The sequence below is a fragment of the Anastrepha ludens genome, chromosome 5, assembly GCF_028408465.1.
Source record: "Anastrepha ludens isolate Willacy chromosome 5, idAnaLude1.1, whole genome shotgun sequence".
Lineage (NCBI taxonomy): Eukaryota > Metazoa > Arthropoda > Insecta > Diptera > Tephritidae > Anastrepha > Anastrepha ludens.
Genome location: NC_071501.1, coordinates 62,538,060 through 62,563,506, shown reverse-complemented (window position 1 = coordinate 62,563,506; position 25,447 = coordinate 62,538,060). Strand labels below are relative to the sequence as shown.

General features: G+C 37.0%; 2 protein-coding genes across 2 annotated transcripts; one reads left to right on the top strand and one right to left on the bottom strand.

The window, feature by feature from the left end:
- Positions 1–2,446: 2,446 nt before the first annotated feature.
- On the bottom strand, positions 2,447–14,737 carry LOC128863690 (uncharacterized). Its single transcript, XM_054102971.1, has 2 exons — positions 14,426–14,737; positions 2,447–3,311 (listed from the first exon to the last, which is right to left on the bottom strand). The coding sequence occupies exon 2, from the start codon at positions 3,262–3,264 to the stop codon at positions 3,094–3,096; it is 171 nt and encodes a 56-aa protein (XP_053958946.1). The 5' UTR covers positions 3,265–3,311; positions 14,426–14,737; the 3' UTR covers positions 2,447–3,093.
- Positions 14,738–24,887: 10,150 nt separating this feature from the next.
- LOC128863591 (cytochrome c-like) lies at positions 24,888–25,447 on the top strand. The gene has a single exon (XM_054102824.1). The coding sequence runs from the start codon at positions 25,029–25,031 to the stop codon at positions 25,350–25,352; it is 324 nt and encodes a 107-aa protein (XP_053958799.1). The 5' UTR covers positions 24,888–25,028; the 3' UTR covers positions 25,353–25,447.

The following is a 25,447-nucleotide window of genomic DNA, read 5'->3' as shown; positions in this document are numbered from 1 at the left end:
TCTCAGATTTCTGAAAAGAAATTAAGCATATTGGCTAAAACGAAATTTCGTGTGTTCGGAATTATTAAAAAGAAAATGGCGCACAGAATTAATTTAAAAAATTCATAATACCGAATTAATATGATATAATTGAAGCATACATCCTTTATTGGGTTTTTCGCCGAGCTCCTCCTCTTTGTGGTGTGCGTCTTGATGTTGTTCCACAAATGGAGGAACATAGAGTTTTAACCTCGGAGGTTTGCAAATGCCTGACGAAGGACCACCGCTATTAGAAAAAACGTATTCTATCATTGGGTGTTTCATGCACGGAGGTTCGAACCTGTGGTCTTCCGAATTGTAGTCATGCACCAACCCATTCGGATGCGAAGAGAAATAGTAATGGATATTAAATAAACAATTTTCTAAAACTTACTTGTGCGAGGCAGGAAAGAGATTAACTTGTCAAACCATTAAATTTAATACAGATTTGGCTGCCATGATATGTTAAAAATAACTGGGAATATTTATGAGGAAAATTTTGAGAATCTGATTCTGTTTATTTTGTGGGAAAGAACAAAAAATAGTCATAATAAAGGAATATAATGTGTTAAATTTACTACAAAAATATTTGCCATAAAATTCTATAATGCACCAAAGCTCAGAATATACTTAAACGACAGGAATGAGATAAAGCAGAAAATTTAATTTCGTATTTCCAGAGAGCTGTGACGAAATTCGTACTATATATTTTTGATTTTGTTTGTGAAACACAATGAAAACCATATATTTAACAATTTTTATTGGTTCAACCGATTTATAAATCATATTTTCCACGATTTATTAATAAATAAACGACATTAATTAATATTTAATGTGCAAATGCTTTGTATGCACATATAACAATTTTCACAGATGCTGCACTCACTTAATTATAAACCGAATGAGGTTTTACATTATTTATAGTAAATGAATAATTAACACAGAATTTCATTCATATATAAAAAATAAATTAATTATTGGCGCGTACACTTTTGCTAGGTGTTTAGCCGAGCTTTTCTTCCTATTTGTGGAGTGCGTCTTGATGTTGTTCCACAAATAGAGGGATCTACAGTTTTAAGCCGCCTCCGAACGGCAAACGGTTTTTATGAGGCGCTTTTTCATGGCAGAATACACATGGAGGTGCACCATTACCTGCCGGGGGGCGACCGGTATTCGAAAAAACTTGTTCTATAATTTGGTATTTCATGCCCACGGTTTGTTCTGAATCCAGGGATCAAAATATTCGGCTACGGCGGATGCCTGCATAACACATGGACTGAAAAGTCCCGGACCTGCACTAGTTTTATTGCATTCACCTCTAACAACAGCTGTTAAAATTTCATGATATTCTATACATTAGTTCGTCAGTTAAAGTGGTAGGAATGACGCTACTTTGTTATTTTCAAAGCAGTGGATCAAAAAGAATATCGTATTTTAATTTTACACTGCTTCTTGATGGGCACTCCGCTCCATCAGAAACAATAATAAAACGATGGTTTCTGACTTCAAATGTTGTCGCACAGACACCGATGATGCACATCGCAGTGGACGTCCAAATGAAGCGGTAACACCAGAAAACATCAAAAAAAATCCACAAAATTGTTTTGAATGATCGAAAAGTGAAGTTCCGTGAGTTAGCTGACGTCGTAGAGATATCAAAAGAACGTATTGACTTTATATTGCATGAGCATTTGACTATGAGTAAACTCTGTTCAAATTGGATGCTCACTGACCTATTCCAATCAAGTTTTTCAAAGCAATTAACAATTTCGAAGACAGCCTACAGCTTCTTGTAATCACGCATTTTCAATTTATTTTCTATCGAACAATAAACTCATTAACATTAAGCTTTCTCAGTTGTTTGAATGCATTTATTTGATTGCTCTTCTTTTTAAGTATTCAGGTAATAATTTAATAGACTATTTAATTTACACTAAGCCGAATTTAAAAGCTAAACATTAGCCATCAATCTCTCTTGAGATGCGATGCAAAGCTACATACATACATATGTTTTAAGTTCTCAATTCTACATACATACATACATATAATATGTCTACTGGTAATAATCTCGTATATTGAATTTGTGGCATTTTATTCCAATTGCTTTAGTTCTTGCGACTTCTTGACTTTTTTCGGATGTCTCTTGTTTGACAACTTTTGTGATCTTTAATATTGCATTTTGGTTTACGTTTGAGGTTAATTTATGCATGTACGTACATAACTTTTGAGTTACTTTTATTTATTCTTGTTGCCAAAGACCGAAGTGTGCATTTCATTATTTTAACATACATATGTATTTATGGTTCTGTGTGCTAATTTGGTTTTAGGTTTTGCCTCTTCAGAGGGACTAGTCACTTATTAATACTTACTTCGATACATTCAGAAGAGGAGTTTGTAAGTTTGCATTTATTAATTGGATTTATAACAATTTCTTTCAACAAAGTCTCTCGAGACAACAATATAATTTAATTTATTTAATTCACTAAGGTTTTTGGTTTTTTTCATTGTTTCATAATTTGTTACTACGAACTAACATCAAATGCAAGTATGTGTTCAATAAGTTCGCAAAAATTTAAGATCATTGAAACTTTTAACAAAAATTGTTCAGTAATTAAGGTACATTAGAAGCGCTAGTAGACGTAATTATTTTCGATAAATTATGTAAATTTGTATTTGTATCTAATTTATTTAATAAATCTAGTGTCACGAATTTCATCAACATTGTACTTACGGCGAACTAACAATTTTAAACTATAACACATACGAGTACATACATACATACATACATATGTATGTATACCTACATATCTCCAACTCCAACATTACTTTGTTTTGAACAAATTTCACAAATTTTTCTATATTTAAGTAGAATGGATAGGGTGGCTATTTCCTTTGTGTGTGTATAGAATATATTGTGTGATTTATTCGGGATAGGTATCCGAGCATAAATGAATTGCAACTTTATGGCTACGTATTTTTATTGCTTACTCCCTACTTTCTTATTCCTCTCACAGCTGTGAGCGGCACAGAGGCCACCACCAAATGGATTATTCATAATCTTCATGTGTAACTGAATTATTCAGCACGGCAAAGTAAAGATGCAAAACGGAAAAGTCTCATCCAACTAAAGAGCTTCGATTCAACGAAGTTCTCCTCCGCCTGGGAGGTTGTCATACTGACCCGTGAGGAATTGGACGATTTGCTTGCCCGCTTGTGTTGCTTGACGGCTGGTGAACCCATCTTCATCGCTTTGTGTTCTAAGTTCCTCTATATTTCAGCTGAGTTAACAGAATCTGAAAGTATGAACATTAGATACAATTGAAGAATTTATTGGCACAAGGGGATATAAAGTATATGCATACATATGTACATTTCAAGTTCTTGCAAAAATCTTAATAGCAAACTTAAAAACAAAATATCCGAATTAATAAATAATCATTTTATAAGAAATATTTCTCCAAAGGTTTGGCTAATCTTAAACCCAAAATATTTTCTTTTTTGGTTTTATTTTTTAAATTTAAACAATAAGTAATTATTTTTAAAGTAGTATTGGAGTTCTTTATTTTCTAACCAATATTAGATGAACATTAAATTTTGTATCATTATACATTATATTTTTTCTAAGTCTTATATTATTATTATTATTCGTCTTATATTGTGATTACTGTTGGAGTTAATCGTGTTAATCTCCGTTTTCTCACTTTCTCAGTTTGTGGTACTTTGCGCATTTGTTCATTTTGATGATTTGTTAGTCGTTGTAAAGCGTTTTTCAGTAAGAGCGCTTCAACTTTTTATTTGAATAAAACACAAACGGTTTGACTTTTTTAACTAATTTTGTTTTATTATCGAGTTTGAACATATACATTTAAGTATGAAATTCCATTTCTTTTGCATGACCACCGCGTGCACGTTTTACGAAGTCCAATCGTTGAACCCAATTTTCGACCACTCTTTTGCATAAATCGGCCGAAATTCCAGCAATTCAATATGGGCTCTGAGCTCACCAATCGTCGCCGGCTTGTTACTGTAGACCAATCACTTCACATAACCCCAAAGAAAATAGTCTAGAGGCGTCAAATCACACGAGCGCGGCGGCCATTCGACCGGTCCATTTCTGGAAATAATGCGCTCATCGAACTTACTCTTTAACAAATCAATTGTAGCGTGTGATGTGTGGCTTGTGGCTCCGTCCTGTTGAAACCACATGTCGTCTAAGTCCATACCATTCAATTGTGGCCAAAAATAATCGTTTATCATGTCGCGGTATCGATTTCCATTCACAGTAACGTGGCGATCGTTCTTGTCAACGAAAAAATATGGGCCAATTACGCCGCCGGCATGTAAACCGCACCAAACAGTGATTTTTTCGGGATGGAACGGTGCCTCATGAATCACGTGTGAATTGCTTTCTGCCCAGTAACGCATATTTTGCTTGTTGACAAAGCCATTGAGCCAAAAGTGAGCTTCTTCACTGAAGATAATTTTTCGACTTTAAACTTTCTTAACAGAACACGCATTTTTATAATAAAATTCAATGATTTGCAAGCGTTGCTCAAGTGTGTAGCGTTCCATGATGAAATGTATACTAATGAAGTTTACAAATGACAAGCGAAAAATAAAAAATATTGCGTCGTTCGCCCTCCCTATCGGAAAAAGTTGAAGCGCACCTATTGAAAAACCCCTTATATGCTTGATGCTGTATTTTCTAATTGTGTCATCTATTGTGTCGATATTGAGGTCGCTTTGGATCACGTCGTGTGGCATATACCAGCCTACTTTTGTTATTGTTCGAAGTATTTTAGATTGGGTCCTTAAAATTATTTTGATATTGGTTTTTTTCTTTGCTGTGCCCCAGATTTCTGTGCCATATTTCCAAATAGGTGAGATTATTATATATTTATATCACTACTTTGTTGTTAAGGCTTACTTTTGAATTTTTAGCCAACAGCCAGCATAGTTGTCTGAACTTGTTTTTGATTTCATTTCGTTTATTTTCTATATGTCGTTTCCAATTTAGTTTTTCATCTATAGTTAAAGAAAGCTACTTTGCACTAGGAAGGATTTTTATTTCATTGTTTTTTATTATTAGTTTGTGTTTCTTAGGCTTTCTGTTTGCATATATTAATTGTACCGTTTTATTTTTGTTGACTTCTATTCCCCATTTATCGAGACATGTTACAGTGTCATTTATTGTTTGTTGAAGAATATCAGTCGCTTTTTTTATATTTTATCTGATGCCATTAAAACCGTGTCATCCGCGAATGTGGCTATCATGCAATTTTTTGTTGTTAGGATCGGTATGTCTGCTGTAAATATCAGATACAATAGAAGCCCCAGAACACTACCTTGGGGTACACCTGCTGTCGTTTACATCATGCTTGAGCATTCGTCTTCAAACTTTATAAAAAAAAGTCGGTTCTCTAGGTAACTTTTGAGAATGGTGAAGTGATTCCGTCGTAATATTTTGCTGAACTTATGCATTAGTCCTTTATGCCACATCGTGTCAAATGTTTTTGCATTGTCTAGGTAGAAAGTTATGCAGACTCTGTTATTAATCCATATTATCTAATATTTTGTTTATAACTTTGTGGACTTGCTGCACAGTTGAATGCTTGATGGATTGGTATTATATTTTTTCTGTAAGAATTTTGTCCAATCTGGCAAAGAATATTTTTTACAACACTTTTGAAAGAATAGGCAAGAGACTGATGGGGCGATATTATGTCGTTTCTGATGCATTTTTACCTGGTTTGGGGATTGCCGTTATTTGTGCAACTTTCCAGAGGCGTGGGAAGCATTGTGTCCTTAATATGGTGTTGAATATTTGTCGTATATATGTAATTGCTACATCAGGTAGTTCTTTTGGCATTTTACCTTTTATTAGATCGTAGCACGATGCTTTTTTACTGTTCAAATTTTTCAAATAATATTTGAATTCTGCTGAGGTCATCATTTTCATTTTCTTTTCTGGATTACGCGTATTTAATTTTGAGCGTCCACATTTTGTCGAAAATAATTCCAGTTCGTTTTAGTATTAGTATTAGTATATAGTTACATGATCACCCTATATACGTATATACCTATTCCTATATTATACCTACTCTTAATTCTAACTTAATCTTACTCTTATATTTAATTACTTATGCTAACTCTTATTTAAACCAACAACTGCTTTACATACTTTCTCTCACTCTACACCCACACGCTTACTCACGCACTCAACATACACACAACATGCATTCCTACATCATTGCTAGTTTTACTTTCTCCCATTCTCATTAAATGTATTATTTAATATTAGTTAAGCTTTAAGCTAAGAAGAATATTTGTAAAAATCGGAGTTCAATAAAGTTCTTTGACACAAGAAGACGTTTGACTTCTTTTCTATATAGTCCTGTAAACGTTTGTTCGTACAGAGTTCCAAGAATTGTCATTAGAAGGGGTGAAAGAGTGAATGAGTTGGGAAAGATTGACGTGGTTGAGATGGTATTCAGAGCATAGGTAAGATATTTTAAGATCTTTGGTAGCAGGCATTTTTGAAATTTTGGATGAATACCATCCAGACCGGCCGCATTCGACTTGACACTAAGTATGGACTGTACTACCTCACAATCATCGACACATTCAAAACAAAAACTGGACATCACGACGTTAACATTAGAATTGTAATTATCATAACATATATTATTAACAGAGCCGGGCAAGCACACATATTTCTCATTTAGTACATTTACATTATCACATCACATAAATCGAATATAGATTGATTTTTGTTCCCAATCCCGATCCCGAATTTTGTTCCACGTCTGCTTTGAACCCACTGCAGTACTAAACTGTTGCTCATAGTATTTTAGTTTACTTAATCTAATGGATTTGTTAACATCTCGTCTGCAAGTCTTAAAGGTGTTATAGGTCTCCGAAGTTCTGAAACTCTTCCATTTGCAATACGTTTTGTTGCGCTTGTAAATCAGATATTTAACATGGTTGTTGAACCATGGCCGGTTTTTATCATTTCCTGGTTTGTGTACAAGTGGAACGAAGTGATCAAAGAGCGAGCTAATGTTTTCTTCAATGAAGCTAATTTGTTCATTACTAGATATTAGGTTACGGATCATCCCCAGTCAATTTCCTCCACAGCCCCTTCAAGAAGCTTATAATCTATGCGTAGAAAATCACGATACGAATAGTATTTAGTGTCATAGGTGAATTGGAAGTCAAATGTTATGAAAATTAAATCGTGCTTAGAAAAACCTGGCACAGAAAGCTGGTCAAATAGGAGAATTTTAGCGGTATCGTTAACTAAAATATATCTAGCAAAGAGCTACCAGTTTGCGTTAAATGTGTAGCCATAGAACCGTTAGCGGGGAACAAACCCAAGCTCCGCATGGCTAACACGAACTTATTTTCACATAGCAGGTCGCTGTTAAAATCTCCTGCTACAACGATATTATTACAATTAAGAGACAAATTTTCGACGAAATCAACAAATGGTTCATAGGCGATGTATTTGTAAGGTCTATATACACAGCAAATAAGAATTTTGTCATACTTAGTTTTAATTTCAAGTAAAATATATTCTATTAGGTTCGTAGTTTCCGAAATACACTTGAGGGAACCAGACAGACTTTTTTTGAAAAACACTGAAACGCCGCCACCACGCTTGGATTTATCTAAACGGAAAGTTGTATAGCCATTAACACAAAACGAATCGTCATTATGCCACGTAGAGAACCCTGTTTCAGATACACACACAACATCTACATCAGAAGGCTCAAAAATATATCGGAATTCATCAATTTTAGATGGCATACTCTGAGCGTTGAGACGACATATTTTCATTCCAGATTTTAACCTACTTAGTACGCTGGTTGTGCGCTGAGTTTGGGACCCGCCACTTAAAAATCCCCTCCAATAAAAACACAAACAAAGCCACGGATGAGACCTCCCTGTACTGATGACGGCCACTGCAATCGAACTAAGGAATACGATTTGAGGGCACGCACCTGGAATGGCCGGTCTCTTAATGGGGAAGGTGCCTCTGCCCGGCTGGTTGATGTCCTCGTGAGAGTAAAGGCTGACATCACTGCCATTCAAGAGATGCGATGGACGAGACAAGGCAAGAAAAGCGTAGGACCTTGTGACGTCTACTACAGCCATGTAAAGGAGCGCAAATTCGGTGTTGGATTTATTGTCGGAGAGAGACTTTGTCGCCAAGTACTGTCGTTCACACCGGTGGACGAGCGTCTCGCAATAATCCGCATCAAAGCCCGTTTTTCTAACATCTCGATAATTTGCGCCCACGCCCCGACGGAAGAGAATGACGATGCGACCACAGATTTTTTCTATGAGTGCTTAGAACGTTCTTATGAGCGTTGCCCCCGCCACGACATAAAAATCCTGCTTGGCGGCTTCAACGCCAGGGTGGGCAGGGAGCGAATTTTTGGTCCCACAGTCGTAAAATTCAGCCTGCACGACGAAACATCCGGTAACGGACAGAGGCTGATCGACTTTGCCCCGGCCAAGGGGCAATCGTTGACGACGGAATGGTCGTTCCGCTAACCGACCGTGACGAGGTGAGAATAGCGATAACGCTGGTAAAGAACAAAAAAGCCGCGGGCGCCGACGGACTGCCGGCTGAGCTATTCAAACTTGGCGGCGAGGAGCTAGTAAGGTGCATGCATCAGCTCCCACGCAAAATATGGTCGGATGGAAGCATGCCTGCCGATAGGAATTTAAGTGTGCTCTGCCCAATCCATATGAAGAGCGATCCTGCAATCTGTGCCAATTACCGTGGGATTAGTCTTCTAAATATCGCCTATAAGGTTCTAGCGAGCGTATTGTGTGAAAGCCTGAAGCCCACCGTCAACTAACTGATTGGACCTTATCGGTGTGGCTTTAGACCTGGAAAGTCTACCATCGACTAAATATTCACAATACGCCAAATTTTGGAAAAGACCCATGAAAGGAGAATCGACACACACCATATTTTCGTCGATTTCAAAGCTGCATTCGACAGTACAGAATGCCGCGATGTCTGAGTTTCGTATTCCCGCAAAACTAATACGGCTATGCAAGATAACGTTGCTCAATACGAGCAGCGCCGTCAGAATTGGGAAGGACCTCTCCGAGCCGTTCGATACCAAAGAGCTTTCAGACAGGGTGAGTCGCTGTCGTGTTACTTCTTTAACCTGATGATGGAGAAGATCGCTCAGGCACAATTTTTTATAAGAGCGTACAATTGTTGGCGTATGCCGATATTGACATTATCGGCCTTATCAACCGCGCTGTTAGTTCTGCCTTATCCAAACTGGATAAAGAGGCAAAAGGGTCTGGAGGTGAACTAGGACAAAACGAAGTACCTCCTGTCTTCAAACAGTTATAATTTCGAGGTTGTAAAAGACTTCGTTTATTTAGGAACCAGCATTAACACTTATAATAATGTCAGCCTTGAAATCCAACGTAGAATCTCTCAGGGCAACAAGTGCTACTTTGGACTAAGTAGGCAATTGAGTAGTAAAGTCCTCTCTCGACGAACAAAACTAACACTCTACAAGGCTCTCATCATGCTCGTCCTAACGTATAGCGGAGAAGCGTGGACGATGACAACATCCGATGAAGCGACGCTTGTAGAGTTCGAGAGAAAGATTCTGCGTAAGATTTTTGGACCTTTGCACGTTGGCAACGCCGAATATTGCAGACGACGGAACGATGAGCTTTACGACGACATAGACATAGCGCAGCGAATGAAGATCCAGCGGCTACGTTGGCTGGGTCATGTCGTCCGAATGGATACAAAAGCTCCGGCTTTGAAAGTATTCGATGCGGTACCAGCTGGTGGTAGCAGAGGAAGATTAAGGCCTCCTCTGCGTTGAAAAGATCGGGTGGAGAAGGACTTGGCTTCACTTGATGTGTCCAATTGGCGCCGGTTAGCACGAGAAGAAATGACTGTTGCGCTTTGTTAAACTCAGATAAAATAGCGTAAGCGGTTCTCGCGCCAATTAAGAAGAAGAAGAACCATACTCGCTAGCGGCGAATCTTGCTGGATAACTTTGTTGTTGCTTTCGCAGTAAAATTTTTCGTCAAATTAGCCGAGCAGAAAAGTAGTGAATAGAAGGGGCCTAATCTTATGTCGCACGCCAAATTGGAAATAATAATTTTCGCAATAATTCTTTTTTAAAAAAGTGAAAAATCTTTTGCATTGGATTTAATTATTTCTGGCCGTCTTAAACAAATATAATAGAATTATTTGTGAGTAGTTGCAAAATTCATGTTGTTGTTGTTGTTGTTGAAGCAGCATAAACATTCCCCATACATTTACCTGGAAGTGACAGTCCTTGGCCGAATATAAATCCGGGTCGTTCCGGTAACGTAGAACCGACTGTCGCGGGAACCTCCTCCATGCCGTAAGTTAATTGTGCCTGTCATATAGTTTTTGTTGGCAGCGTACCGTATCTGTTTCTACGCACCCATGGTTTGTATGGTCGGCGGATTGTAAATTTTTCTACCGCACCGGGATTACCGTCAATGTTTGACGAATAAAAATGCACGAATCTAATGTTAGTACGAATATGAATTCACATACGAATTCCAGAAGAAAATCGAGCGAATTCTCGTAAGCACTAAAACACACTCAGGCCTTTTCCCTATTGAATTTTTTGTAATAAAACCAGTTTAAAACACGTTCCAAAAATCAGCAGAGGGTAACAATTACAACCTCGTAAAGAATCAACGTAGAAGGTAATGCAATGAGAACCAGTTCATGCAGGCATGTACCGTTCAATATCATCCGAATATGACTTATTAATGAAAAAATATGGTTTTGAAAAAACTCCTACTCATGAGCTTACTGGAGTATAACCAAGTAGATCAATGTTTACTGTTAATGTTTTTGCTAAATGCGTCTGTAGCAACTACATATTTATTAAGTATGCATGTACATATGTCAAATAGAGGCATTTTGTCACAGTTGTACACTGACAATAAAATACTCAGTACGTTGTCAAAATTTGCGCAGCTTAATTTTTAAGCATTTCTTGGTCACGTTGGTAACGTTGCGCTCATCTATGTACAATACGTTTTATTTTAATGAAACAGAATATAATACTGCGTTGTTGTTCTCTACGGGATAAGTTTTGCTCAATTTTGTGTTCTAGAAATGGCACTCGTTCATCTGGTCAGAGCACAACAGTTAGAGAAAAGCAAACTAAAATTTGACAGCTTTGGCGCAGGGCGGATATACATACATATGCTAGTATGCATGATGGAAAGAATAATGAGATGGCGCCTATCGTGGTACCGTTACTTTGTTCTCAGCGAAACTCACAATGAGTTACGTCGTTTTAGCACCAGTATGGCCAGATTACCATTGTCGTAACTTGATTTAGGATTTTTTTTGTTATTTAGTCTCGGAGTCTTAGTTCTTTCTGCATGACTTTTCTAGCCTGTTCTAATTAAAAGTAATGTTTATAATTTTGTAAAATATACATTTTTTTTAATTAGTTCAATAATTCATTCAGTTTTATATAAAAGCTATATGCTTTACTTTTTTTTAACATCTTGTCGCATTGGCCGCGATTGCAGTTGTTGTTGGTGTTCTTCTGCTTTCAGCAGTCAAATCTCTCTCTCGCTACTGCAGTGTTACCTAGCTTTGGATATAAAAACGCACTAAAATGCCCATTTAAAGAAAATAAAACAAGAAATTTTTATTGAATTACTTAAAGAACTTTGTATGCGTGACAAATTGTCTTTAAATGTGGGATTTTTTTAAATAAATGTGTTATAGTTATGTACAGTTTAATTTATGAGTTTTTTGCTACATTTGAGGTTATGTAACTAGATAAGGTACTCTTTTTGTAAAAATTTTGTTATGGTTTCTTTAGTATTTTCTGGTATTTTGTGGCTTATTTTAACTATGAATACACCTCTTGACGCCCTATGTCCCACTAAGGATTTAGGACCGGAAGAAACGATTACACCTCAGTAAATTCAAACGCTTTTTAAAATGTGTAAAAAGGTTTGCAATATTAAGAAAAATTGAGAGAAGAACATTTAATATTCTTGCATAACCTTAAAAGGAACAAACAATTAAATTTACACTTTCAAGGCACCTTCTTTCACATTCTTTTGTTTAACAATAAAGTTTTTTTTTTGAACATATTGCTTTAAATTAAAAATAAGAAACAAACACCAACTTAAAACTTTTCGCATTTTGACATATAAAAAAACACTAAATTTATTGCGAAGAGCAAATGGTTGGCAACACTACACAATCTGGCAAAAGTGACGTCACGCACTCTCTGATGGGCGCAATCTTGTTTCTATCATTCTTGGCAAGTATGTATGTATATACTAGGCTTCCAGATGTATATCAATGTATATATACACATGCACATCTGCGTCTATATGAAAATATGAGTACCTACAACAATGCACGAATATGAGGTATTTTTTGAGAACACAAAACGTTGCGTTTCGTTGTCCTTAATACCCTTATATTTTTACCAATTCGAGTTTTAAGCAGATTTTGATGTACATATGTATAACTTATAAATTCACATTCATGATTGCATTATTGCATTGATAAATCATTTGATCAATGTTCTGGTTAAATCTTCATTCAGTTTTTCCTTCTCTTATAAGGTAACCAAAAGAGTGAAAGCTGTAACTCGCCACAGAAGTTGTAATTTATTGAATAAACTTTCTCAAATTTACCCAACATTTTTCAACAAATATAATAAATGTAAACATACATATATATGTATATATATTCATATTTATATAAGCACTGCATTAAATCGAATTATCTCCCTATTTAGTCCGGGAGCCAGAGGTCGATTTTGGACTGTGTTTTTATACCGTTAAATTCTTGACTATACTTGTGATTTAGCTTTCATGAATAACGAAAGTGAACGTCAGCTGGCGCACCCGCGGTGGGTGTGATTGTGGGAGGGTACGAAACGTGTCGAAAAAAAATGTCTAATTGAAAAGTAAAACTACTTTATGCCGATTGAAATTTTTTTACATAATTTTGGACACATACATATGAAAATATAATGATGGTCAGCTGCGTTTATAGCGGTGGGAAGACCGTCAGCCGAAGCAAGAATGTATCATTGCGCTCATACATCTCGGCGTCGCTCGGAATTTTCAATGCTTCGACTGACGTCTTTTCCCCCAATGGACAATCAGCTGACGATTATTTTTCCATTTTCATTTATTAATACTATAATATTTGAAAATTTCAAGCGGTCTTTTATCAATTTACCAGAGATATCAGCTGGTCCAGTAGCGGTGGGTACGTGTGTGGTTGATTTCGTCATCCATTAGATGGCGTCTGCCTTCAGTATTAAAATCAGTCGGCATGAAATGATGAGGTCAAAATGACCCCTGGCTCCGGGACTAATTAGCGTATATCTAAATAATTACGAGATTACACTAGCCCACGATTGATATGAAAAGACTGATGTGTACTGTAATTGGCCTTGACGATTGCCACGTTTTGCACTAGTTATGGTCGATATCGTCTAGAAACTCATGGTGCTCAGTCACCAACGTAAACGCAGGCCAGTGTCATGGTGCTCACACTCACTAACGTATCGCAATCCCTTTCCGTTGCTCGTAGGAACTATTTGCATTTGGTGGTTTTTTACTTTGGCAGTGAAAAATTGTAACTGATAACGCGGATGTGTAAAAATATCAATGGCAACATTGTGTCGAATCAACCAAACACAAAACGATGTATTGCGTAAATATGTATGTATGTAACTAAAAGAACGCAGTTGTTTCCTACGGGATGAGTTTTGTCTATCCTACGGGCAGCGGAAAGGGACGATACTTTGTTGAATGCACCATTATCCTTACATAAAATGATTCCATTTTAAAGCAAAATTTGTATGTATTTATATAAATGCATGAATGAATACATACAGTGAGAGAGTAGTAGAAAACATGCACAATTGGAGCATTGTGGTATTTGCTATAATTTCAATTTCAGTTTAAGTTTCCATTTTTGCCCTAATACATACCAAAGTTATCAGCACACCACTAACACATGTAATAAAATATGTGTACCACATGCAAATTTTCATATGTAAACTTACGTAAATTGATTTAAACAAATTTACCGAGTTTTTAATGTGGATTTGAAATTATTAATCATTTCTTGTAAGGCGAATCGACACAATGTGATATCGATTACACAAATATAATAATTTGGTGGCATATTGTCAAATTTTAGTTGAAGGAAGAAGATGGAAAAGACGATACAAATACTCTCAAACTGGCTATCACGCACCAACCAGCTAATAAAACAACTCCACCCTTAATAGACTTGCCTTGACTTTTTGGAAAGAACAATCAGAATCATCATTGAAAGTTAATAGAATAATTTAAATTGACGTCAACTTACTCGCAGTGCTAGAAACTGTATCTTATGCTCTTGAAGTGATTGCTCAACAACCGGAAATAAATAATTATGTTTTTATTTGTTGATATTTTTCGATCTTTTGCGAGTTTTAATTATTTATTTGTCCCCTGCACGATCCAGCTAGAATTTGTTACTTTATTCACTATTGCTTTTAGACCACAACGTATGTATGTGCGACAACACTAAAAAAGCACACAACAACTACACAAAATCAGTATGAAAATTTACCGCAACCAAATAACCATCACAAACAACGTCAGCTGACTGAATGAGCTAACAGTGATAGCAAAAGAGCCCCGTTTTTGCACCCATATTCAGAAACTCTCAACATAGAGAAACTAGAGCATTGCTCCAGCTGAACGCCCTACAATGCAATAGACAAAACGCTAAAGGCAATTGTGGTGACAGCATGCATACATACATACATGCAAATACACTAAGCCAAATAGCTAAAATAATCAGAAGTTAAATTTTTATATAAATATAATATATAATAAATTTAGATATAAATATAATTTTTTGTACTTGAATAAAAAAAAATTAAATTAAAAATACTTCATATATAAACATTTAACTTAAAATTAAATTGAGTATTTAGAAATGGGGGAAAAAATTACTAGCAAAAGTAATCCTGCATTTCCTAAGCAGTATTCGGATGTTTGTCATCGAGCTACTGTCAAAGTAGTACGGGAGACAAATTCCCTTCTCTCTTCCGCGGCTGTCCTTCTCCCCTAAACAAAATGTTTTCCTTCCAAATAATTCCCTGTGCATATGGGCACTAAGTGCCCATTTACACGATGTCTCCTCTGGAAGGGAAACATTTTGTTCGGGGGTGAAGGACGGCCGCGGAAGAGAGAAGGGAATTTGTCTCCTGTACTGGCGACACGCTTTGTGCTTCTTATTCGTATTTCCAATCTTAAAGCAATTTTTGACAGTTGCTTCATTCGTTTTCTTCTTTCGTGGAAGAAAGTTCAAAGTTATGTGTTGGTTTTCAAGCAAACGGAAGATAACAACGATGACAAACATACGAACGCTGCTTGGGAAATGCACAATTATTTTTGCTAGTAAAGTAGTATAATTTAAAATAGTTATGGGACATGTTTATGTTGATTTCTAATTTTTGCCTGCATTTCTAGATACTCAGTTTAATTTTAAGTTAATTATTTACATATGAAGTATTTTTAATTTAATTTTTTTTATTCAAGTATAAGAATTTATAAATATATTTCAATAAAAAAAACAACAAATTATTTATTATTTAACCAGTTTGCATTTTTCATTCATATATTTAAGAAACTGTTGACGAACGCTCTCTGCTTTACATGTAAGCGCGTGCTAGAATACATCCGAACCAGACGATGCTAAAGTATTAAATGTCAAAATGTCGCCGAAAACAATTTTGCCCGTGTGTCCGCGAATGAGACATGAAAAGAGAATTTCCAGTGTCTCCATTCCAGATGTCTCCCTGTGTAAATGGGGTGTAAGCATGATTCAATTGTAGACATAATTGTAATAAAATGTTTGTTAGGTATTTTTAACTACGCATTCATATAACAGTAAAAGAAGCGTGTGTCCATAAACGTGCATATGTCCCCTTATTACTTATTATAAAATGTAATATCGAATTTCAAAAGCGTATTACGGATTTTTTTCAACTGTTTATTATTAGCAACTAATTTCGCAAGTAAATTAGCTATTCCTTCTCCTTGTCTTTTCTTCATATCGTTAATAATAATTAAGCAAACAAAACACCGAAATATTCCACCAAAATAATTTCTATAACGAAAAGCCTTTCACAACAGTATTGACAGCTGATTGTCAATTTTGCATTTAATCTTCCATTTGTGAACGGGTATATTAATTTTGTGGATTTATTGGAAATTAATGCATATGAACGTACTTTAACGATGGTTCATTTTTATTGAATAGCTGTTTTAAAGTACAATAGGCTAAAGAACTTGCGTCCACCTTTGAAAACTTGCTTGCTAAGAATACTCCTGAGGTTCTCCACTGGATTTAGGTCTGAACTAACTTCGGTCCACTTTAGCACAATTTAAAACTACGGCTAGGTCGTGCAATGTATGCCGATTCAAGAAAATATTATGCAGCTATTTCAGAAGGAAAATTATGAAGTTTGTTTGTCCCATATAGCTATTTCGTTTAGTGTATACATATACACATACAATCAATTTCGATAGTAGAGCTTAGTTGGAAGGCTGCACTACTAATTCAAAAGTCTAGGGCATTTGTGACAACAATAATATCGGCAGCAACAACGAAAGTTTTATGACCAAAAGCATTGATTATTTGCCTTCATTCACGCCCAAGGTAGACTGCGAACAACCCCAGTTAATTTAATACAAAAATGATAGAAACAAGATTGCGCCCATCAGAGAGTGCGCGACGTCACATTTGCCAAGTTGTGCAGTGTTGCCAACCGTTTGCTCTTCGCAATAAATTTAGTGCTTTTTTATACCCAAAATTAGGAAATTTTTAAGTCTCGTGTTTGCTTCTTTTTTTTAATTTAAAGTTACCGAAACTGTAAGTTAAAAAAAAAACTATATTATTAAACAAAAGAAGGTTAAAAAGAGTCACTCTGAGAAGAGCTTAATGCTAATGAAAATTTGTTGGTTCTTATAAAATTTGATAACTTGAAAGTGCAAATTTAATTTTTTGTTTCTTTTAAGGTTATGTTAGAATATTAAATGCCCCTCTCTCAACTTTTCTTAACATTGAAAACGTTTTTATACATTTTAAAAAGCGTTTGAATTTATTGAATGCGAATTAAAACCATATAGGTATAATCGTTTCTTCCGGTCCTCACTCCTTGGTGGGACATAGGGCGTCAAGAGGTGTATTCATAGTAAAAATAAGCAACAAAATACTAATAAAGAAACCATAACGACATTTTTACAAACAGAGTACTTTATCTAGTTACATAACCTCAAATATAGCAAAAAAGTCGTTCCCTTAACAAAAGAGTTTCGCTTAACAAAAAAAAAACTAATAAATTAAATTGTACATAACCATAACATATTTATTTAAAAAAACGCACATTTTAAAAGCAATTTGTAACGCATACAAAGTTCTTTAAGTAATTCAATAAAATATTAGTATTTTATTTTCTTTAAATGGGCATTTTAGTGAATTTTTATATCCAAAGCTAGACAACACTGCAGAAGCGAGAGAAAGATTTGACTGCCGAAAGCAGAAGAACACCAACAACACCTGCAATCGCGGGCAATGCCACCCGATGTTAAAAAAAAGTAAAGCTAAATAAAACTGAGTGAATTATTTAAATAATTATTAAAAAATGTATATTTTACAAAATTATAAACATTACTTTTAATTAGAACAGCTAGAAAAATGTCATGAAGAAAGAACTAAAACTCCGAGACAAAAAATAATAAAAATAACAAAAAAAAAATGCTAAATCAAGTTACGTAAATGGTAATCTGGCCATACTGGAGCTAAAATCACGTAACTAGTTGTCAAATTCGCTGAGCGCAAAGTAACGGGCCCACGATAGGCGCCATCTCATTATTCTTTCCATCATGGGGTACCACGATAGCCGCCATCTCATTATTCTTTCCATCATGAACTTAATAGTTGTTTTTCCTCTCCATAGAATCCATTGTGGAGAGATAGTTATTATCTTTTCGTGCTCTATTCGTCGTTGGTGCTCGAAGTCGTCTTGGTCTCTCTGTTGACATTCATGCCATACTCGTAGATGACTAGATGCGAAACTCGTGAGAGGGCTGAAAAATGTGCATTTTTTATAACATTCGTCAGTAATGCCACACCGGAAGAAACATTGAATTGGTATTTTTTAAACAAAAATTGGGAATTTTTAGTTTCCACACCACCATTGAGGTTAGTATTTAATGTGCGGTTGCCTAATAGCCTTATATGTATCACTCGTATACACCTACATATACTAAAAATAAGCACAATCCGTATGAAATATGTACATAAATAAGCAAAAAAATTTAAAATTGATATGTGAATGAAATAATTTAAAACTGAAATACAAAAGTATATTAATATAATAATAATAAAGTAATGAACACAAAAAACATAAGTTATAGATGAATACATAACATATTGCGGTTTTTTAACATAACACAAAAAGCGGGTAACAAACAAAAAAAAAAAACAATGCTCAACCAACGAACAAAATAAGTTGAAGCAGATTACTTTAAATCTTTGGAAAATTCCTCAAACTCAAATTCAATTCCCTTACCTACGCTTTTCAACTATAGAATATTTACGTATATACAAATTTACAGACATAAACCAACACACAGTTTTGAATAAAATTACATGTATAGTATGTACGAGTAAAACATATTCATATGCATATGCACACAAGACTAATTAAAAGTAGAAGTCGAAAAGGATATAAGAGGCTTTGGAAAATCCTAAAACTCCCTTCAATTTAAATTATTACGCTTCAATTGAATTAGTTTTAAGACACATAATTATATGTATTTAATAGCGTCATTTTTCCATTAACCAAAAACGAACTGTTTGGAGGATGGTTCCATATGAAAAGATTCCAATGAAAGATTACAAAAGCCTCGGATGAGACCTCCCTATACTGATGACGACCACTGCAAACGAAATATGGATTTCGATTTGAGGGCATGCACCTGGAATATCCGGTCCCTTAATGGGGAAGGGGTCTCTGCCCGGCTGGTTGATGTCCTCGTGAGAGTAAAGGCTGACATCACTGCCATTCAAGAGATGCGATGGACGGGGCAAGGAAAGAAAACCATAGCACCTTGTGACGTCTACTACAGCTGCCATGCAAAGGAGCGCAAATTCGGTGTTAGATTTGTTGTGGGAGAGAGACTTCGTCGCCAAGTACTGTCGTTCACTCCGGTGGACGAGCGTCTCGCAACAATCCGCGTTGTCCCCGCCACGACATAAAAATCCTGCTTGGCGACTTCAACGCCAGGGTGGGAAAGGAGGGAATTTTTAGTCCCACAGCCGGAAAATTCAGCCTACACAACGAAACATCCGGTAATGGACAGAGGCTGATCGACTTTGCCCCGGCCCGAAACATGGTAGTCTGCAGCACCAGATTCCAGCATAAGAAGATTCACTAAGCCCCCTGGCTGTCTCCTGATCAAAAAAAAGAAACCTGATCGATCATGTTGTGATAGATGGAAGACACGCTTCTACTGTTTTAGATGTACGTACGATCCGAGGACCCAATATCGACTCGGATCACTACCTTGCTGCAGCCAAACTGCGCACACGCCTGTGTGCAGCAAAAAACGTGCATCTACCTACGCAAAGAATGTTCAACATCGAAGAGCTGCAATCACAACAGACAGCCAGAAGATTCGCCACTCAACTGTCTCTCCTGCTCTCAGAGAGTACTGCTCAACAAACCGGCATGCACGAACAATAAGCAACATTTCTCGTTCTCTACGTACCGCCGCCGAAGAAGAAATCGGATTGCGGCGAGCCCGAAACAGTTGGTATGACGAGGAATGTCATGCCGCCGCAAAAAGAAAGGATGCCGCCTATAGAGCCACGCTGCGATCGGGTGCAACGCGAACCATGTGGGATCGCTACAGAAAGCTTAAAAAGGAAGAGAGACATATTATCCGAAAGAAGAAACGAGAAGCCGAAATAGGAAATAGAAGCCGAGCTTGAAATGCTGGCCAATAGGAACAACGTCCGAAAATTCTACCAGAAAGTACGGTGGCTTACATACATGTTAGCACAAAGGCGTGGTTTCGTCTGTACAGCTGTCTTAAAAGCAGCATTTGGTATACCATCTGGCCCTGGAGCCTTGCTGTCTTTAATACGGTTCAGGGTAACTTGCACTTCATCTGTTGTTACCGAGGGTATACTCGGCTCTAAGTCGTATATGTCTGCTGAGTTATCAATGTCCTGTAATAGCAGGAGGCACATTGGTTGAGATGATTCCGGTCCCTTCACTTTGCGCATGACAGTTTTATTCGCTAGATCCCAAAGATCTACATTTGTCCTGCCTACCATTTTAATCGGTCCACCAGTAAACTGGTTATTTGTTCCTACCGACCCCGCATCTGGGCATCTGGTTGCGTCGCAGGAAGCTTCCATTTGAAAAGAAACTTGTTCTGCTATGTTTTCTGCATTCGCTACGTCAATGTACACACTCTCCCAAGCAATTTTGAAAGTCGCAGCGTTAAAAGCTGATTTCTTCCATTTGCAGACGTATGTATATACCTTGTCGGACGTTTGTAACATAATGGCCAGATGGTCGCTATGAGACATCTGACTCATCCTACTTTGCAATGCCCTAGCTCCAGCACCTTATTGGCATCATCTGCACGCAGCGATAAATACATGGACTGTGTATCTCCATAAGTGGCGCGTGTGCTTCGTATCGCCGACTTCTTTAGATGGATTGTTTTTGATGGATTCTTGGATTGTGATTGCATGCGTCTTCAGGATCACCGACGCTACCCCTTCCAGCGCTTTTTCAATAAGTAATTACTGGCCAATTTCATTTGGTAATTACTGGCCTTTACATCCTTGCTCCTTTTAAATGCTATAAGGAGGCCTCCCTTTTTTGTAGGTCGCATCGTCTTAACTTTTTCGCTAAGGTCCTTCAATTTTTCGCTGTGCTTTACAGGACGAAACATAACCGCATATGTTCCATCCGTCTTGGCGTAGGCCATTGGCCTGATGGTGCCTTTTCTGTTTTTCAGCGATTCCTTTTCCTTCTCTACCACTCTTCCTTCTGCATGGGTTAAGTTTCCGTTTGTGGTCGAGAGGAATCAGAGTCGCCTTTCCCCGTTTTTTGCAACTGTAGACTTTGTTGCAATCTGGACTGCAGCTCTTGGGCTTTCTTTTCAACGGCCGATTGAGGAGTATTTTTTCCTGCTATCCAAGCGATTTGCACCTGTTTAGGGGTAGGCAATTTTCTTATACAACGTTCCATTGCATCCGTTTCAATGAGAACGTCAGTCTGTACTCTTATGTCACCGTGGACATTACATAATGGATAAGTCCATCAATTTGCTTTCAGGGTATATCAACCAATTCAGATTTTCTGCTTTGTTTCGTATCAGCGCTGCAGGAAGTCGGATTTTGCTGCGGCTTGGAAGCATCAGTGACTTTTTTGATGAGATTGGTTGTCGGCGTTCCAACCGTGCCATCTCGGCCTTTCATCCCCATCGTCGATACACCTGTTCGCCCCTGGGTAGTCGTTGTTGGCAAGCTGCTCTCCGTTCTGTTGCCTGTTGCTGCTGAAGCTTTTGGGAGGTCCTTGCAATCACAGAGCTCCTAGCTTCTTCTGTTACCATCTTGGTTATGCTGTTTACATCGTTGTTATTGTTGTTTTTGTTTATGGTTGTATTGTTAACTTTGTAAACAGGGAAGCCAAGCGAAGGTTGACACTGGCCCTTATAGGGCCAAACTTCAAGCCGGAATTATTGGGGAGTAATCTCAATCCAGCCTACGTGGTTTGAGCGCTTTGTAAGACCTGTCAGATTTGAACGGGCGGAAAAGGCCATACCCACGCATGGTTCAGGTAAGTAGGTTGCTAGCCTTCGTACCCAAGCGATAGTTGAACTATCCACACCTCCAAACAGGTGCTTGTCTGTTTTGGTCAGCGAAGGGTATTTCATTTCCCACTTACCCTGCTTGATGCCGAGCCTTACCGATCCACCATCTGGGACCACGTCCGATGAGAGACAGACACTCCACACGGAGTGTGTGGGGCATGTAGCAGTAAGCACCGTTCATATTGGCAGGAACTTCAACTAATGCACCGCTAAATGAAATTGGGTTCACTCAGTGCCAGAACGAGCCAAGCTTATATAAGCAGGACATGTTAGATGATTTGCTTATAACGTGCCAGAAGAAGACAAATTTGATAGAAACAAATCAATGATTTCAAGAAAGTTTGAATTCGTCGACAAGAGCCAATTGCAGATGTTCTTGGGTATGCAGATCCAGCGCGATGGCAATATAGGCGACATATCGATGCCCTTTATATCAAATATATGCTACAACGTCACAGAATGCAGCAATGTAGGGTCGCAGGAACGCCATTAGACACAGGGTATCAAGTAGCATGTGGCATCGAAAGATGCATAGTAGAAGCATCGACGATCGGCGAGTTAATGTGACTAGCTTTGAACTCAAGATCGGATATTTATTTATCATTCAGTTGTGAAGTTGACACAGATGAACAATTGAACATGTCGCAGTTATGAAACATAAAATGCGGTATCTAGCAGCTAGATCTGAACTATCGTGCATGTGGGTGCGCTTGAAGGATTCGTAGATGTGGACTAGGGCGTTGATATAAGCAGTCGCAGATAATACACCGGATATGTGTTTTTCTTGAGAGGTGGACCCATTTCGTGGAATTCCAAGGGATCCGTGGCAGGCAGAAAAGACATTTCAACTGAGAACATGATAGCTGATGTACTAACTAAAAATTTGTCGAAAACAAAGCACTCTAGTTTTCTGAAATTATTGAGTTTATATTAACTAGTTTGAAATTTTAATGTAAATGTAATGTTGAAAATAATTCCGATTCTAATGCGACTCTGTAGTTAGAACAGAGTGTAAACTGTTTGCAAACATACACTCTAACATATTAATATTGTCTCGAGTTTAACATTTCATTTTTCTAATTTCAAATTTCTGAAATCAGTTACTTAAATAAAGCGATTTGAATAAAAACGATTAATGTACAAATGCTTTTGACTGTACACTCATGTATCTTTATTACATTTTGTGTTTAGGAAAAGTAATTCGTCGTAATTCTGTTTGACTGACGGAAGTGGATCAGCTGATCACGATCCGTCAACCCGTTACCTACTTTCCCGCTGCAATTCTGTTCCGGGTCCTCCGGGAAACAGAGATATTCAATAATAATACATAATACATTTTTCAATTATGATGTTAACTAGAAGCTGTGAAAAAATATTAGAATTTTTTGTAATAGTAAAAATGTACATGATAAGACGCCAATCACGCCAACGACGAAACATTGAGCTATTTGAAACTTCGCCGTACTTCAAACGCTTCAAGCAAAGCTGCTATTTGGTTTCATTTTATACATTTCAGTGTTATTCTATTCATTTTTGACATTTATCGAATCAAACAAGCAAAACCAACCTGCAATGGGCCTGCACCTTTAGACAAGTAGAAAGTATGGATAGCACACTTTCCGAAATCATGAGATGCTTCGAAGACTCTCCAATTCACCAGACGCGAATCCGATGGATTATTCTCTTTGGGTCATTTTAAAGAGCAAAGTTCGAACTAAAACATTCACAAGTCTCGAGGCGCTCAAAAAAGCCATTGTCCGCGAGTGGGCCAAAATGCCTGCAAGTCACATTCGGGCAGCTTGAAATTCGTTTCTGGACCGTCTCAAGGCTATAGTCAAGGCAAAAGCTTTTCATATCGAGCAAAAGTAACTAAGCAAATTGAATCGAATTGAATAAAAATAGTTTTCCAAACTAAATTTGTGGCCTTTTTAATTAGTTACACTTCGTGTGCCGGACCTTGTGCATTAGGAATAACTCAAACAGCATTATTCGTTGCTACAAGGGAGTTACAGGACGATGATTACAAATTTCAGACTTTTGCTTTCACAAATGATTACAATGATTATAAATTTCAGACACTTTACAGAATGTCTAAAAATGCTTTTAAGGAGCTTGTAGCGATTTGAACCCGACTATTCAAAAACAAACTACAAGCGGACATGATATTTGACGACTCTGATGTACGATAAGCGTCATGCTGATGCTTGCTGTAACGAGTACGAGTAGCTGACGACCCGTGTGCGGTTCGCCATTTGAACTCAAGTGTGCCACAACGAAGCGTATACCTCGCGTACATTTTAACGCATAAGTTACGATGACGATATGACCCGTGTACGGAGGCCCTAAAACAAACAGACGACGAGACAGAAGTGGCCAGAAAATATAAATTTCCATTACCGCACGAGCGTGTAATCGTACAAAGTGATTGTTCTTAGTTTATGAATATTATTTAGAAACCCAATAATCAGGATTTTCCAAGCAAACGGACTTCATTTACGATTCATTGCATGTTTCAGTGCAGGCGAACCTGACCGCGGTTAGGTACTTCTAAGTAATAGTTAAGGCGCGTTATAAGAATAAATCAATTAACTTGAACATTTTTTAGTGCATTTTATTTAAATGATATGAATATTTATGTAATCCTAATACAAAAAAATATTCGTGGTTCGAGAAAAGTTTGCCAACATTTCAGAGATTTGCAAATGCCTGCCGAGGGGCAACCGCTATTAGAAAAAACTTTTTCTAGTATTTGATGATCGTGCACGGGGACTCGAACCTGTGCATAACCCAATTTCATAATACAAATTGCGCGCTGTCTACAGCATCATAACATCAGAATAATTTGTGTATATTAACTCCATATGGCAATCCTATTACAAATGTGTTTTTGAATAAGCAATTTGAAATAATTTTCATTTGATTCTTATACTGTAATAATTACGTTATTTCTCCCACACCGTTTTTCTTTTTTCGAAATTTTTTTAATTCACTTTGGTTGACGTGCACGATTTTACACTATGGGTATTCCGGCCGGTAATGCCGAAAATGGAAAAAAGATTTTTGTGCAAAAATGTGCTCAATGTCATCCGGTTGAGAAGGGCGCACGACACAAAGTTGGGCCAAATCTGTTTGGTGTAGTTGGACGAAAGAGTGGTTCTTTAAGCGATTATAAATATTCAGATGCAAATAAAAAAAAAGGTGCGACTTGGACCGATGACGTCCTCTTTGAATATTTGGAAAATCCAAAAAAATTCATACCAGGAACAAAAATGGTATTTGCCGGACTTAAAAAAGCAGAGGAACGCTCAGATATAATTGCGTATTTAAAGAGTGCCAAGTAAAACTCTATTCTTTTCATTAAACTTATAACAACATATACTAATGTAATGAAACCTGAATAAATTAAATGTTTAATATTACAACGATAACCAATTAA

Coding starts and splice junctions, on each gene's coding strand:
- LOC128863591 (XM_054102824.1), top strand. CDS start 25,029: ATGGGTATTCCGGCCGGTAATGCCGAAAATGGAAAAAAGATTTTTGTG.
- LOC128863690 (XM_054102971.1), bottom strand. CDS start 3,264: ATGAAGATGGGTTCACCAGCCGTCAAGCAACACAAGCGGGCAAGCAAA.